The 18150-nt window shown below is 37.3% G+C and overlaps 1 protein-coding gene across 1 annotated transcript; it reads right to left on the reverse strand.

Annotated features, from left to right (window-relative positions):
• Nucleotides 1-9472: 9472 nt before the first annotated feature.
• LOC144714848 (uncharacterized) lies at nucleotides 9473-12908 on the reverse strand. The gene is made up of 4 exons (XM_078589638.1): nucleotides 12222-12908; nucleotides 10758-11366; nucleotides 10492-10563; nucleotides 9473-9829 (listed from the first exon to the last, which is right to left on the reverse strand). The coding sequence occupies exons 1-4, from the start codon at nucleotides 12513-12515 to the stop codon at nucleotides 9599-9601; spliced, it is 1206 nt and encodes a 401-aa protein (XP_078445764.1). The 5' UTR covers nucleotides 12516-12908; the 3' UTR covers nucleotides 9473-9598.
• Nucleotides 12909-18150: the final 5242 nt, after the last annotated feature.

Below are 18150 nucleotides of genomic sequence, written 5' to 3' on the forward strand. Positions count from 1 at the left end.
TTAATGACTCTAGTCACCCAAGGATCTTTGTTGGCCTTCCAAATTAATTAACTATATCATCGTATGGATTAATTAATGACAGATTTATTTAACCCAATCAATAAGTCAGGTCTCTAGTTGGTGTAGTGCCAAGATGCTCCTTGTTTGATAGAAGACACAAAAGAGTGTGCATCGACTCACTCATGGAACCCACCTGCCAATTGTTATCATGTATGTAAAGTCCCGCATCTACTTGATGCTCCTAAGATGACTTAGGGTATGGTCAACTATCAAAACTTAAATTGTCGTCCAAGTTAGTAATCATACTCTTATGTGATATTCTAGTGCCTTGGCCAAGCACTTCACCACTTCATCTTCCTTGAGTTATATCCTGTTCTACCAAGGGTGGATGTGCCCATATCGAACACTCAGTTACGTTCGTGCAATTTTTGCTGAATCTGAAATAAGACTTTTTAAAAATCCATGATTTGACAGTCACAGTTTTGCAGTCCATCCACAACACATCTTTGGTATCTTAAGCTAAGGACCACTTGCACAAGTGTGACATGAATCAACCTGATTGTCAGTTTTGTGTAATACAAATTCAAGGATTTATGTGTATCAATTCAGTGAACTCGCTCCATTGAACAGAACCCACTATTTATCCGTAGTATCTTCACACTACAGATCAACATACTCATTATATGAGTAAGACTAGATAATGATATTTTCTTAGGATACTTTAATGTCTGTCTTGAGTATTGTTCAATTATGAACATTTAGAGCACATGCTTGAAGAATTGTGATCTTCATATTATCATATCATCATACTTCACGGAGTTGGATCATGTATTCATTGACTTAATTATAATAATCATACATGGCTACAATGAATATGGTGTATTAATAAATAATGGATGAGATATGAAATGTGTGTTTGGCTTGCTAGCCACATACTTACACATTTGCATGATAACATGTATTTTTAATTAATTATTTGTTCCTTATTTCTATTATTGTAACCAAACTAATGAACTGAATACCTCTTGATCGTGAGTGCGCAACCCATCAGTACCCAAGTTTTGTGGGAATGGAATGACATTATCCGTTCCGATATAGATGCTGATGGAAGTACCAAATGGATCATGTTGATATTGTTCATACTGCATGTTGTTAAGGTGCATGATTTTCACCTCTGCTATTTAGCTCTATAAATCTATGACTTCTCATTCATCACCCCTAAACTGTCAACTTCTCAACTTAGCACTTGATTAAAATCATTCTTATCGTGCATTACACATCCTTTACCATCATTTTAGGAACATAAATGGTAACTACCATATATTTTATGGAAAATTAAATTATTCATGCAGAACCATATCAAATCTTATTTATATATTTTTTACAAAAACAGAGCTAATAATATGCATGAAATCAAACCCTTTATTTTGATGAAAATTTCCTGATTATTTATGTATTTAAAGAAATTATTCGAAATATTTCATATTATTTCATATATAAATTAAATTTAATTTCTTTATATTCATAATTTCTAATTGGGTTTAAATAGAGTTTTATGTTTAAATAATTTTTTATTCAGATTGCACCGCATTGTGCCTTGTGTCACCATTTTATTAATTGTGATTTGGATTCTTGTGCATACATGAAAAAAAGATAAAAAAATACTATTTCTTGCAATAATTGCAACTCTAATTTCCCAAAGGATGTTGAATTTTTAGTATCCTGTAGAAGATGCCATATTATTCAATCATTTTTATTTCAGGCTGATGTCACTTGAGGATGTAGGCGCATAATAAATGCACCATGAGGCTACATAATCTTCACTACCACATCAGTGTGTTATGTGAACAACAAAATCTTTCCTTTGACAACATTTGCTGACATTTTGGATCTGTACGGGACATGGAAATCCGTCCTATTTTGGTGGGGGATATGAAAGTCGTGGGAAAGATTACTGGCCCATCTTTGTCCAACTTAGTCATGCAATATGTCAAAACTGAATAAATTTGTCTCAAACCTTGAGGAATTGGCCATCTTTCTCTTCTCCAATCCACTATACATGCTGATTTATGTAATGTCTATGAAAGATGCAAAAAGTTTTCATCTTTTTATTGAATTTTTCTTTCTTCTAGTGAAACCCTCTTGTGTTCCAGAATTTGCTCTTGATATTGTATAGAGACGACTACCTTACATTCCTTTGAATTGATAAATAGTGGACGGATAAAATTCTTCCTGAATCAGTCTCTATCACATGGATTTGTTTTTATGAGACACATATTTTGTTAGTTATAAGATCAATCCAGTTGGAAACCAAATAACAATTTCACTATGAATGACCTTTGTTTTATTCTATGGTGAGTTAGGAGATAAATTGATCCATATACCCTCATATCCATATTCTTCCTTCCACATAAGATTTGAAATTGAACTATATTTGATTGCATATCTGTTTTTGTTTTCTAGTTTTTGTTGATATCTTTTCTAGAACGAATGTTTCTCTGAATTTAGTTTAATTTCATTACGAGTTCCTAAATTCCCACTTATCACTATGAGTTAATCCCTCTCTCAGTTCAATACAAAAAACATAGATATGTTTTTTTAATAAAATAAATTTACAACCTAGGTCACCACAGATTTCACAAGTATGGACATTGCGAACAGCGAGGATTTTTACTGTTAGAAAAAATAAAGTTGTAACACGTTAGCTCAAATTTAATGTGGAGAAATATTGTTTCATTGTCAAAGAGTACAATGGAAGCCATGAAAACAGGAAGATATTTGCAATCAAAGGTGATTTGATCATCTGAGTGGAAGGAAGGAAAGATACTGCGTAGACTGGAATATGGTTTGATCTATGCAGAAACCTAATATCTAATAATACCAAGTTATTAGAAGTGAATCAGAAATTAATAGTCAACTTATGTTCATCCTGAATACATCATATATGTGCTAGATTGTCTTAGGTTCACTATGCCAAGTAATCTGGTGAAATCAAATGTGGGGTGCTAATTCATGATCAATAAACTTAATGAGACCTTGAGTTTGAAAATAATATGACTAGCTAGTGTTTAGAAAGACTCTTTCCCACAGAGGGAATATACTTTGAGCTTAGATTATTTTAAAATGGTAATTAGTGGATGAAACAAGATATTACATAAGACATAAATATGGTGAGATGAGAAGGTTGGTAACGATGTAAATGCATCATAATTCATGAAATATAACTTGGCATGGTGGATGATGATGAAAAGTCAAAATGATGTGGAGAATATGATGATGGCCTAAGCACAAGGAGACATTGTAGATATTTAAATGCGACAAGGATCAAGACAATTTGTTACAATGGGAGAGCACCTTTACTTCTGATATGCCTTCTAACTTTGATCAACATAAATTTATGGATCAGAAATCACTTTCTTTCAATCAGCTCATAATAATAAATTCCATAGCAATAGAGGGTATTAATGGACAGAGGAGAGAGAGAAAGCTACGCTCAAAATTTCTGCCAAAACTTCTTGGACTTTTAGATATCGCGATTTCAAATACCATTATTCTTAGCCAACAGATTTTCTATGTTCGCATTTATCCATTTGTAGGATTTCCAACATGCCACAGATTGTAGGAAACTGTTAAAGATTGATAAAAACTTTTAAATAATTCCTTTATCTTATTCACACTACCAATGTAGAAGCAATTACCAGATGATTTTTAGATAGATCAAGATGACTATTGATAGATTATGGTATGGATTTATTGGAAGAAGATGTAGATTCAGATAAATCTACATCCAAAATTTAGCTAAAATCCTCCAAAAAAAATGAGATATTGTAACTCCAGGTTGGATGACCGTTGCATTTTACATCTCCTCAGGAATCCACATATTCGACTACCCATGTGTCACCGAATTAAGGGAAACCCCACTCAAAATCATTAAAACCCCTCAAACAGTTCTACAATATATATTTTAATTCATAATAATCTTAGAAACATTTATTGTGACTTAAAACAATATATCTCTGAGTTCAATGTCTAAATAATTTAGAAAAAAATAATATTCCAAACTATAAATTATTGTTCCATAACTTCAATGTCATAAAGCTTCAAAAAAATCAATTATCACATAAAAAATATTTGATGAATATGATACGAGAAAATCACATAAATAACTGAAAAAAATCAAGAAACCTGGAACATAATTTGACAAATGTGTAAATCCTTTCAAGAATGGTATCACGAGAGGATAAGAAAAAAAACTTGGGACTAAATCATACAATAAGTAATTATGGATAGGATATAGACGAGTATCTATAAGAATAAACAATAATGGGTGGAACATTGTATGGTAAACTTAGAATAGGGCTGAAGGATAGATTTTGATGGGTCAAAGTAAAGTAATTATGTGCCTAATACTTTAAATAATTATGGTGTATTTTTTTAAGATTAAATTATCCATCACCTTGAAGTGATGCTAAAATTAAAAATATTAAAATAATAGAATGTTATTATATGGAATAAAACACTCTTTGTCTATAATGGAATTAAAAAAGTGAATGTATAATTGTAATTCCTTAAGTCTATTTAGCTTTATGAAATGGCAAAGCTTTCACCTTGAATCTTAGTGCTTGTTTAGCTTGCATCTTTTTTTAAATCCTTTTTTAACAAAGCGACAAGATAGAAACTGAAAGATATGTATAGCTATTATTAAGTTAAAAACAGAAAAAAATTAAAAAAATCAATGATTGAGAATAAAAATAATAACCAAAAGTAGCTCTGCAAATTTTACAAGAAAAATAATTATATTCACAATTCACCAGACTTTTTAGTAAACAACTACTACCATAGATTGAAAATAATAGTAATAACCAAACTAAACGATTCAAAATTTCATGCAAAAATAATTTACCCTTGGAATATTTATGAGATTTTTAATAGTCATCTGAAAAAAATCAAACTTTAAGGTTGGTTTTTGGGATCATTAGAATGAAACTTTAATATTAAACTGACTTAATAACTTAATAAGTTATTCAGTAAAATGATCATCCAAAATCTGTAAAGTATCGAGCTTTAAATATAGTTCTACAAAAAATTCCTACATATAAATAAAATATTTGAAGAAAAAAACTATGAAAGTAATATATATGATATCGCAATGCCCCTCCGTAAAGAAAATTTATTTTTGTCTCATAACAGGTGGAAATTCCTATATAATGGTGAATCAAAGAACTCTTCAGAAAATTTATATCTTTCAGTTATATTTGGTTGACCCTATTTTTTTCATAGAAATGTTATTTCTATCGTCTAAAAAACCTCATTTCCATTAAAATAGTTTTCATAAGATTCACCCATATTCGCTGACATTTAGTTTTTAACCTCAAATGAAAATTGGACATATGGCCTTCAGATTCATTATCATTGAAAACGGCATGTCCTTCAACTATGCTCGTATCATTCTTGTAGGATTTGACAAGTTTCAAAGAAATTAGATTATACACGTGATGATCATGAATATTATCACAAGGGCATAGATCGAAGTCAGCTTTATTATAAGTTAGATTATTATTTTTTGTTCTTCTTTTATCATTATTGTGCAATTCAACATCACTCAATGAAATTCTTGAAGAAATATGGTTTATGAGAGTATTGATTATGTTTGCAATGACCATAATAATTTTGTTGATTTTGAAAGAATGAATAGAGAACACCATACAATATCTTTGAATGAACTGAAAATTGTAATGTTAACATGCATAGCATTTTCTCATATCTACAATTATAATACTCATAATATTTTTTATAAAGTATGAATTCATTCCCTGATAAATAAATCATAGAAGACACCTATGAGAGACTAAGATTTAACATCTTTCTTTGAATATTTCCATAACCTTATTAATTATACTATTAGAGTTGATTAATGTAACAAATAAAACCCCTCATGATAAACTGAAAAATTTTAAGACCTTGACTTAGAAAAGAATATGATCAGCTATTGATGAGGTAGGGCCCTTTCACAAGGAACATAAATTAGGAATCAAATGCCACATGAGTTGGTAATTAGATGATAACAATATATTTGTAATTTAATAATACAATGACATGATTTGCGTGATAGGTACATATAATAATATTTGTGCTATAGATTGATTAGTATAAAAGGATGGATGGGTGTGGATGAATGAATATTAGTGAATGGATGCATTTTGAGAAGAAGATGACACCATAAGCATAAGTAGACTTAACATTGATACTTATATTCTGTAAGGATCCAGGAAACTTGTGGCAACTAGAGAACCATCCCCCCACTTCTGTTTTGATTTCTAACTTCAATCAACAATCGAGACCAACAAAAAGTGATGGATCACGAATCATTGTCTTTCACTAGACCTACAAATGTATGAGATACTCCACAATAAATTATCCATGGAAGGACAGGAGATTTATAGATTATAGTGTATCAATGTGTAGATAAGAGAGAGACAAAGGTACACTCAAAATTTCAGCTGAAACTTCTTAGATTGTTAGATATTCGAATTCCAAGCTGGATCATTCATAACAATTATATTTTCTCTATACTTATGCATCCACGTGCAAATATCCCAGTGTATCACAGACTTTGGAAACTGGCAAAGATTCATAAAACTTCTTAAATAATTTATAAATATATATAATATTGAAAAAGCATTAGAATATGTATTCTGACGTAAAAAAATAACTCTCTGCAGTAAATATTAGGAAATTCAAACATTGATGAATTATGACATGTAAATCAGAGATATGTAAAATATATATTCTGAATTAGGAATATTATTGTTTAATGAATATGATGTCAGGAAATTACATATTAATACCAACTAATGCAGAAAAACATTAGGCTTTTGGAAAACTAAGTATACCAATTTAAGCACGTGAGAAACATCCAACTTATATAGTAATGGTATGAATGGTGTAAATATACCAACATTGATTGTTATCAAACATAAATATTTCAAAAAAAATTTAAAAATTGATGACATAATTTTCATCATCCGTATGATATCAAGGATGTATGGTAAAAAATTCAACATTGGGCCAAGTGAAAATAGTTTTGTAATCATAACTGGTATAAAATATGGTTATTATCACATATGGATGGGGAAGGATGATAAAATAAGTTTAAAACAATAGGTATATATAAATAGTTTAAATATTACAGATATTTCCCTTTTTAGTTAAAGGGGATAATTTAAGATGGCAATGAGAAAAATATATGCATGAACTATAATTATCATAGTCTAAGTTTTCCTTAGTAGCGTAAAAAATCCAGCATGCCATTTCAAGCGGGTTTAATCTTACTATCTGTAGAGAGGAAATTTATATATTTTAGCAGTATTGGTGAGCAAAAAGATAATCTCATTTATTGAAATCATAATGATGTTTTTTTTATTTACATAAAGTATTTTGTGGGTTACTTGATATTTTATTGAGGGGTTTATTATTTTATTTCCAATACTGATGAGATTTTGAGAAAATTCATTTTCCACATGCCTTGATACTCAATAGTTGCATTAGTAAAAATCGAGTACAGCCATAATTTTGGATTCATGCAGTTATTGAAATTAGTGTATTATTGAATGATTTGGTATCATATTTTCATTTTTCATATTGGAGTCAAGAAATATATTTTTCTAAAATTTTTTATTGACCTACTTTCAACTTAAATGTACCATGTTCATAGTTTTCTGAAAGTCACATCACTATTGCATTATATTATTTATATTTCCTCATTTTTATTATCTTCATTTTTGTTGGATTTTAAAATTAGTTTACATTTTTTCTAAACGTTTTATAATATATATATATATATATATATATACTGAAAATATGTAAGATAAGATGTACTAGAATAACTGCTGAACTGAATATCATCAACTGAGGTGAATATAATTACTGATAAGATGTAAGTCATTACAAATGACGACTGTAACCGAACAAGTTATTATACCAATCGACTTTATTCATTACATTATTTTTATGAACATTAAGACCATTTAGTCAAATGGAAAAACAAGATTTATCAAAAAAATTTGGAATTTGTTGTGTAATTCATTGTCTCTCCCATTTCCCATATTGAAGCAGGAGAAGCAGTTCAAGCACTATTGTGCAATTTTTTATTAAGTTTACACATAAAAAGACATCCTGAGAGGCTTTATCATTTATATAATTAAGTATAAGATATTTTTCAGTTTATCATCAGTGTTAATTATCGCTATGTTACTTTTTTGCCCACAATAAAGACAGCTATGTAAGCAAAAGTAGGACTATTTTTTCAAACAGTCATGCTATGATAGTATGAAGATTAATAGAGGTATAATTCCTTTAGTATAGTGACACCCAAAATTTTAAATGATGAATACTATTTGGTTGAAATAGTTGATGTGAAGATAGGGGAATTCTATGATAGTATGATGATCATTGGAGGTATAATTTCTTCAGTATATCAACACCTAAAATATTAAATGATGAATACTATCTGATTGAAATAGTTGATGTGAAGATTGGCGAATTCTGTCAGTATTTAAATAGGATAATAACATTATTAATTTGTGACTATTCTTAATATTAAGAAAAATGATAACTATAATTTTCATAATTTTATTCAGTATAAAAGGAAACATCTGCATTGTCTGTTAAAACTACTTATCTTGATGCTGAGAAATTAGCCATGTGTTAAAGTTTCATGGTGTCCGAAAACCAATAATGTTATGTCCAAATCTCCCAAGATGCTTTCAAGTTTAATTTGTCATTCAGAATAGGTCTGATACTTAATGTATGTTTCATTGACAAAGTTTAGGTTGAAGGCTTAAAACAAGATGATCATATTTGCTTCTCTAGATTACTATTTTACGGGATGTTTAGCTACACTGCAGTGATTCACTAGATAAATGGTCTTACCTCGTGAAATTAATATCCACAAATTAGGTAAAGCTACAAGCACAAGGTATCTGTTTGATCTTCTTGGATCACCGTTGTAAGTGGTGAAGGGAAAGAATGTAGAACTTGAGAAGAAAAGAGAAGAGATAGAAGAGAAAGAAAAGGAAAGAAGAGACACAGAGATAGATCAAGATCATTGTATTAACCCGCAAGTCTTGTATTCAACATTGGTTAAATATTTATAAGTATAGGTAGTTATCATATGTATATATTCGTTGTAACAGTTTACAACAGATATGCAAATTTAAAAGGTTGTTTTGAATCCTGATCGTCATAACAGAATGGGTGCACCGGTCACAGCCGTTGATCGGTGCCTTGTACCCGTCTTTTATAACAAAACATTATAACTAATCTTGTCCGTTATAACATCTCGGGTGCACCGATCACAGCCGTTGATCGGTGCTATGGTCCCATCGTGTATGACGGATATATTCAGACTTAATCCTCACCGTTATAACTCATGATTTAATCCTGACCATCTAAACCTCTACTCCGGAGAATCTTTAGAAAAGCTTGAAGCCACTGGCAGAATAGTTTCTTGGCTTATTACACAAAATTCTCTGGAGTCCACTAGAGGAAATTGCATAATTGAAAGAACAAACACTTGGGGAAGATGTGGACAGTCCTATCATTCGGCAATGGGAAAAACTGATCCGAGTTGGCCCTGGTGGCGATAACACTTAACGTTGACATCGTGGGGTCCGAGATTGACGTGATTATCTTCGCCGCCGAGGAAGAAGCAGAGAGTGTAAAGGGCGAGCTCAAACTCTGGGCTGACCCCGACGAGGGTGCTGGACACGGCCTTAAGAACGCCGTTCCATTCGAACTGGATCGTCAGGAGCTTGCTCTCTTCGTCGGGCTGTAAGCAGAGAAATAAATAAAACCCACCGTCTATGAAAGAGAAACGATGAGAGAGAAACTTAAAGAGATGGAGTGAGAGAGGAGATAGGAAGAGAGGGAGGGAGAGAGAAAGAGAGAGAGAGGGGAGGGAGAGAGAGATAGAGAGAGAGGCTGAGGGAGAGAGAACGAGAGAGAGGATAAGGGAGTGGGAGAAAGAGAGAGGGAGATTGGGTTTGGGAGATACAGATACGGAGAGGATAGAAGGAGAGTGAGAGAGACAGAGGGAGAGGGAGGGAGAGAGAGGAGTTAGGAGAGAGGGGGAGAGAGATAGAGATAGAGAGAGAGGAAAGAAGGCGAGAGAGAGGGAGAGAGGAAGAGGTTAGGAGAGAGAGAGAGAGAGAGGGAGAGCGAGGAAGAGAGAGAGAGTGAGAGAGTGGGAAGAGAAAAAGGGGGGGAGAGAGAGAAGGCAGAGAAGGAGAGAGAGAGGAGAGAAAAGAGAGAAGGGGAACGAGAGAGAGAGAGGAGAGGGAGAGGAGACGGAGAGGAAGGGAGAGTGGGAGAAAGAAAGAGAGAAGGGGAAGAAGAGAGATAGGAGTGAGAGAGGGAGGGAAAGAGAGAGAGTGAGAGGGGAGTGAGAGAAAGAAAGATAGAGAAAAACAGAAAGAGAGGGGTTGTACTTACTACTTCACAACGGTTCCTGGGGAAGATATAGCCATGGTAGTTTACTCGTCCTTTGGCTTCCTCGAGGTAAAACTGCAATTTAGATGCTTAGATTTAGCGTATTACAGTAGATAGACTAATACTTGATAAGATACACAAAGATCAAAAGAAGAACACAAAGCAAATGTATAAATAAAAGACGCATGAATGAATGAAAGAGAAAAAGAGAAGAGAAAAATATTCAAAGACTGTACTAAGATATGAAAAAAATAAAACATATGTATAACCTGAATCCAGTTGTGAAATCCCGAAACCTGGGCTTCGCTCTGCTCCTTAATCTCGCCCACAAAAACATGCTCAAACGCAGACGACGACCCACACACGCCGCCCCTTCCATAAAGATCAAACCAAAGGGATTTTAGGAGTTTTTTAAACTCTTCGTAATCTCCTTGAACAGCTCCCTTGAGGCTAAGGAGCCGGAAGAGATACTGCACGGGTGCAGTCCTGCTAATCTCTTCAATGAACCCATCCTGTTCATACTTCTCCTCTTCAGTCACAACCTCTTTCGTTCTCTGGCTGGGTTCGTAGTTATCCAAGAGAGAACAGAAGCGAGAGTAAGTGGGTCGTTGAAAGATATCTTCTTTCACCCAGCTGAAGAGGCTCTCCGACGCCGCGTCGCCTTTCTGATAAACTCTTTTGCCTTCTCCGAGGTTTATCATGAAATCTTTTCCTGGAACAAGGCCGTTCAAATCAAGTGCCCACAACCTGTTGCAAGCCATGGACAGGTCGCCGAGCTCTTCAGCCGTTGGTTCTACGTCGATTCCATCCTCAACATGGGACGAGTATTCCTGCTGGCTTGGAGGTACCTTGAATCCGCTCCATTCCTCAATTGGCACCTGAAATTAAAATTTTTTTATCTGAAATTCCGCTTTACACACATTTATTTAGGATCTGGGTGAAGTTGACTTAAGGGTCTTCTCTCTTGACATTCTTTAGGATGGATGAATTACTGAACAGAGGATGGAAAATGAACCTGAGTATATTGACCTAGGTTGCTCTAGAGGGGTAGTAATTCTAGGAACTATCTCTTAATAGTAATGGGGACTATCAAAGAAGATGTTGTTCAAAAGAACTAATTATTTAATTTACAGGAGATAATTTATCCCATCATTATACATAAATTAAGCTCCACATTACTGGAATGTATTGATCCCATTTTAATTTAATTGAATCACGCTACGGCGATTTATATGATAGCTTATAATCTTCAGTTATACATATTATTTTCCCGTTTCGGAAATTAAACTCCAACGATTAGTGCACAAGGCGTTAAAGACAGGAGCCGTTAATTCTTGTCAACGAGAAATCAAGGAGAGGAAACAAACCCAACTGTTCCAAGGAGCTGTAAACGACGGCTCTTGGTAGTTGAATACGAGAAAAAGATTGTGAATGTCAGAACTTATCTTTTTGAAGAGGACTCCAACAACTTCATAAATTCTACTATTCTACAGGAAGCGTTCGAGTTGCATGAGACCGAGTTAGGAAATTTAAAATACTATCCGAGTTACACGCTTATTAATGGAGGGCATCAATTTCTAACAACTTCAAAATTGTTCACTCGAAATATTGATAATGGCGTATAAACTTTTATTAGTGGAATCGCAGAGAGGCTTTAGACCAATCAACTCGAAAAATTGATTAGAAAAAACTTTAGAAATTTGCCGGGATAATGAAAATAAGGAAGATCTGACCATCCTTCCGTGGCGTGGCTGGCGGCGATTATGGCGGTTGTCGCCGGCGACTTGCCATTCCCCATCGCTGGATTCTTCTACATGTTGTGGCCTTGCCAGATTACTTGGTTTGTAATCGTTGCCCTGTTCTTGGCTTTGGGAAGAGACAACGTCGGCCCAGGAAGATGATCTTGGCTGCTCGTTCTGCCGCGACCCATCGCCCTGTTCATCGTTTCCTCGCCTGCGGTGGGGCTGTTGATCGTCTCCTCCCCCGCCAAGGGCCACGTCGATCAGCCCCTTGATCAGGCCCTCCATGACAGAGAGAGAGAGAGAGAGAGAGAGAGAGCACAAAGAGAGAAAATTGAAAGGTTGAGAGAGAGAACACAAATAGAGAGAGAGATTGAGTTATGGAGAGAGCGAGAGATAAAGAGAGCACAAAGAGAGAAAATTGAAAGGTTGAGAGAGAGAACACAAATAGAGAGAGAGATTGAGTTATGGAGAGAGCAAGAGATAAAGAGAGAGAGCACAAAGAGAGGGAGAAAGATTGAGATATTGGGGGGGAGAGAGAGAGATCTGGATGAAACGGTGAGGAAGAGGAAGAAGACGGTGAGGCCGGGTTGGTCGTTTCTGTGTTCCCACAAGGTCAACATGGCACCATGCCGACTTTTGGGAATTCAGAGTGGTTTCGCAGATCTTGATGTGAACTCAATTAGAGTTTAGCTTCACTCGAAGAAAATCTATAGCAATTCCTTCAACGGTTAACGTATATCTGTGAATCATTTGCACAGTCTCATTGCTACGTATTTGTTTAAATATTTCTGCTTCTAATCGCCCTTCTTTGATTCGGAATCATAAGCGTCACTTTCTGAGGACCACCGACAGACTGTCCCACATGCTTCACGCGATATCTTATCCGAAATGAAGTTATTTTTAATTTCAATTAGCCTGCCGACGAAAGATTTCATTGGTTTAATAAGTTTCCTACCTATCTATTAAAGAAAGCATACCATTTTACCCACTTGATTGATTGGATGAAGCCGTTTTGCACATAGCCGACCGAATTGGCTCCAAAAAGATTTCCCACTTTTAGATAATAGCTATCCCTGGGACGCTAGGAACTTAGAGCATGACCAGAGAAGGAAAGTTGGTTGATTGTATCGACGTTGAAAGAACAGCCAACATATACTGTTAGGTTCGTTTGCGGACCAACGGTGAATAAATGATTCCACAGTGGATGCAAATCTAGTTGCCCGATTTCTAGAAACCGTCCCAACCCTCAGTTTAAGTCCCCCAAGTAGGCGTCATCCCTATGCAGAGGCCTGTGTGTTAGTGTGGAGGATATGCCGCCATACTTGGACTCAGAATTAGAGACTGATGTGGTAGAGTGGACACCGCACGCATCATGGGTGGTAATGCTTGACCTTGATTTTTAAAGCCAAGGCCCACGAGATGCTCATGCTTACTAGCGTGCATCTGCACCAGATCAGGGCAGGCCACGAGTGCAGGCAATAGGCACTGCGTACGCAAGCTCCCAAGGATATGCAGGTGGAGGCCGCCCACGCCACGAGAGCACAGGTGCGGGTGTTAAGCATTGCACGTGCACGGGTCGCGCAAGCTGTGCACAAGGCGCATGGGGGGGGTGTAGAGAGAAGAAAAAGATAGTCTAATACCCGGCTTTGGTAAGCCCAATCAGACTTCTCTATCTGTCACGGAATTAATCCAAGATGTGAAGAAGCAAAAACGTTGAACAAATATATTCAGACTTCAGTGGTTACAATCTCAACAACGGAGATACCACAAGTCAACCATGCAAAAGCAAACAGCAAAAAGCATATTTACCCACATGGGGTACCTCCTCCTTTTATAGCCCAAGGAGGAGATCAACTTTCTTTTTCTTCCATGTGGGACAAAACCTTCCCACATGGGACTAGCAGAATACCAGTCCATTCTCCACATCCAACAATCTCCCACTTGGAGAATGGATGCAAACAAGAAAAGAAAATAAAAGTTCTTAAAAAAAACATCATCAGCAGCTAGCCCTGCAGACCAATGGTGCTTGCACACAACGCCAGCTTGTCCACTGCAACCGTCTTGGTCAGCATATCAGCAGGATTTTCTGCTCCGGAAATCTTCTCGAGTTTCAGCTCCCCTTCCTCCAACAAGCTTCGAATGAAGTGGTACTTCCGCTGGATGTGCTTCGTCTTGGAGTGAAACACCGGGTTCTTCGCTAAATGAATAGCACTTTGGCTGTCTGTGAACAGTTTATAATCCACACCATTCCTCCCCAACTCAGCAAGTAAATTTTTCAGCCAAATCATCTCCTTGCTAGCCTCTGTGATAGCCATATATTCCGCCTCGGCAGTAGACAGAGCAACAACATCTTGTAGTTGTGAGACCCAACTCAACGCCGTTTCACCGAAGGTGTAAACATATCCAGTTGTGCTTCTACTGGTATCAATGTCACCTCCGAAGTCTGAATCTACAAAGCCCTGAAGATTCAGATCACCTCTCTTAAAACAAAGAGACATACCTGAGGTTCCCCTCAAATATCGGAGAATCCACTGCACAGCTTCCCAATGTTTTCTCCCTGGATTTGCCATGAACCGACTCACAACTCCCACTGCTTGGGCTATATCCGGTCGTGTTCCCACCATCGCATACATGAGACTCCCAACAGCAGATGCATATGGGACAGTTTCAATATTTTTCTGCTCCTCCACTGTCTTTGGAGATTGCTCATGTGTAAGTTTAAAGTGAGCCGCCAACGGAGTCTTCACAGGCTTTGCATTCTGCATATTGAACTTGCAAAGCACCTTCTCTATATACTGTTTTTGGGACAGTTTGAGAGTACCTGCTTGTCTGTCCCTCTTGATCCTCATCCCGAGAATCTGATTCGCCGCTCCCAAGTCTTTCATGGCGAATTCCTTTGCCAACAACTTCTTGAGCTTCATGATCTCTTTCATGCTAGCGCCTGCAATCAACATATCATCTACATAAAGCAGTAAGATAATATAACTCCCACTGAATTTCTTCAAGTAGCAACAATGGTCCATATCAGACCGCACAAAACCGATCTCGATCATGTATGCATCGAAACGCTTATACCATTGCCTTGGCGCTTGCTTCAACCCATACAAGCTTTTCTTCAACTTGCAGACAAGGTTTTCTTTCCCAGCACAAATGAAACCCTCCGGCTAAACCATATAGATTTCTTCCTCCAGCTCACCGTGAAGAAAAGCCGTCTTCACATCAAGTTGTTCCAAGTGAAGATCTTCCGTAGCAACAATGCTAAGCACCAACCTCACCGTAGTGAGCTTCACAACAGGTGAGAAGATTTCCTTATAATCAACACCCTCACGCTGTTGAAATCCCTTCACAACAACTCTTGCCTTGTGTCTCTCGCTGCCATCGGCCTCTTCCTTCTTGCGATACACCCATTTGTTGTGAAGCGCCTTCTTTCCCTTCGGTAGAGTAGTTAGCTCCCAAGTCTGGTTCTTGTGCAAAGAATCCATCTCCTCTTGCATCGCCAACTCCCACTTTACCGAATCATCCATATGCATTGCCTCCGCATATGATTCCGGCTCTCCTCCATCTCTTAACAGGATATAACTCAAGGATGGAGAGTACCTCGCCGTAGGTCGTCGGAGTCGTGTAGACCTCCGTAACTCAACAATAGGAGTGCTTACTTCCACCTCTTCTGCCTCTTCTTCGACGTTCTCAGGGTTCTGCGCAACCCCATTTCGTAGATCTTCTTCAGAAATCTCTTCAAGCTCCACAAGCTCTTTGCAAACATCTTGCTGCTGCTCCATGGTGTCCTTGTCCTTGAAGACAACGGCTTCATTGAACACCACATTTTGGCTTCGTATGATTTTCCGGTTCTCATCGTCCCATAGTCGATAACCAAATTCATCTCCACCATATCCAATGAAGTAGCATTTCTTGGATTTTGCGTCCAACTTATCGCTGCTTTCAGGGTCAACAAGAACATAGCAAAGACAGCCAAATATTTTCAAATAAGAGAGATCTACCTTCTTCCCGGTCCAACATTCCTCCGGAAGCCAAGATTGAAGAGGCACAGAAGGTCCCCTATTAATCAAGTGAGCCGCCGTATTCAGTGCATCAGCCCAAAATGTCTTCAGCAATCCAGCATGCAGTCTCATACTCCTAGCTCTCTCATTCAAGGTTCTGTTCATCCTCTCCGCAACACCATTCTGCTGTGGTGTATTGGGAATCGTCTTCTCCATCCGAATTCCCTGTTGTGAACAAAACTCCTTGAACTCATGGCTAACATATTCACCGCCATTGTCTGATCGCAGGCATTTCACTGTATAGCCGGACTCGAGCTCAACCTGACTCTTCCACTTCTTGAAGGTCAGAAATACGTCAGATTTATTCTTCAGAAAATAAACCCACACCTTTCGAGTCGAATCATCAATAAAAGTAACATAATACCTCGATCCACCAAGTGAAGGGACGGGTGCAGGACCCCACACGTCACTATGAACCAGCTCTAACTTCTCCTTCTTCGGCCTCCTTGCCAACTTGGAGAAAGAGACTCTTGTTTGCTTCGCAAGAATGCAATCTTCACAGTGGCTCATCTCAAGTGATTTCAACCCCTGCAACATGCCTCTGTCCAGCATGATCTTCATTCCCTTTTCACTCATGTGACCTAGCCTTCTATGCCAAGTCATGGTATCATCCTCTGTCCCAACGAGAGCTATGCAATCCCTGCTCAAAGTCGTCTTGTATAGAGTACCACCCTTCAAGCCTTTCATCATAATCATTGCCCCCTTGGTGATCTTCCAAGAGGCATCCTTGAAGTGTATCCCATATCCTGCATCATCAAGCTGTCCCACAGAGATCAGATTTCTCTTAAGGCCAGGAACATACCTCACACCGGATAGCTTGAACATCATATTTCCAGCAGTCTTGATATGCATATCTCCTGATCCATGACAGTGCATCGGACCATCATTCGCAAGATAAACCTTGCCCAAATCTCTGGCAATAAAGTCACTAATCCACTCTCGATGAGGAGTGTAGTGATACGACGCCCCGGAGTCCAAATACCAACATTCATCTGGAACATCCTCGCTCATTGCTAGAGCATCTTGTACCTCAGCAGCAGCAGCATTTACTGAATGATCTTCATTCTTCTGTCCATCATCACCCTTCCTGAGCCTGCAATCTTTCTTCAGATGCCCCGTCTTCCCGCAATGCCAACACTTATCCGCTCTTGGTCTTGACTTACTCCTTCCTTTTGACTTCTCCTTTCCACCTCCGTGGCCTCGTTCTCGAGATCTTCCCCTGCTCTCTGTGATGAGGGCAGAACTTGATGGACCAGCTGAATCTTTTCTCCGAATATCCTCATTGAGGATCATTCCTCGGATATCTTCAAGCTTCATCTTCTGGTTTCCGGAAGAACTGCTAACGGCCGTCACGGTAGCATTCCAGCTTTCAGGCAGTGAAGATAGCAGGATCAAAGCCATCACCTCATCATCAAACAGAATATCAACAGACGATAATTGGCTGATGATCACGTTGAACTCATTAACGTGATCTGCTACTCTCGCTCCATCAACCATCTTCAAATTAAATAGGCGGCGCATAAGGTGTACCTTGTTGGACGCGGACGGTTTCTCGTAGGTGTCGGACAGAGTCTTCATGATTTCTGATGTACTCTTGACATTCTTTACATTAAATGCCACATTCTTTGCCAACGTCAACCGAATGAAACCCATGGCTTTTCTGTCCAGCAGGGCCCAATCACCTTCAGACATTGTTTCTGGCTTCTTTTCAGCCAGTGGCAAATAAAGATTTTTTTGATACAAATAGTCTTCTACTTGCATCTTCCAGTACCCGAAATCAGTACCATCGAACTTTTCAATTCGAACCTTTCCTTGTTCAACAGCCATTGCTCCCACTCTTGCTTTCAACCAGAATTTTCCAA

The sequence above is a fragment of the Wolffia australiana genome, chromosome 18 (assembly GCF_029677425.1).
Source record: "Wolffia australiana isolate 7733 chromosome 18, ASM2967742v1".
In the NCBI taxonomy this organism is placed as follows: domain Eukaryota; kingdom Viridiplantae; phylum Streptophyta; class Magnoliopsida; order Alismatales; family Araceae; genus Wolffia; species Wolffia australiana.

Coding starts and splice junctions, on each gene's coding strand:
- LOC144714848 (XM_078589638.1), bottom strand. CDS start 12,515: ATGGAGGGCCTGATCAAGGGGCTGATCGACGTGGCCCTTGGCGGGGGA. Junction 11,367..12,221: donor AGCCACGCCACGGAAGGATG/GTCAGATCTTCC, acceptor TTTTAATTTCAG/GTGCCAATTGAGGAATGGAG. Junction 10,564..10,757: donor GATTTCACAACTGGATTCAG/GTTATACATATG, acceptor TCTAAATTGCAG/TTTTACCTCGAGGAAGCCAA.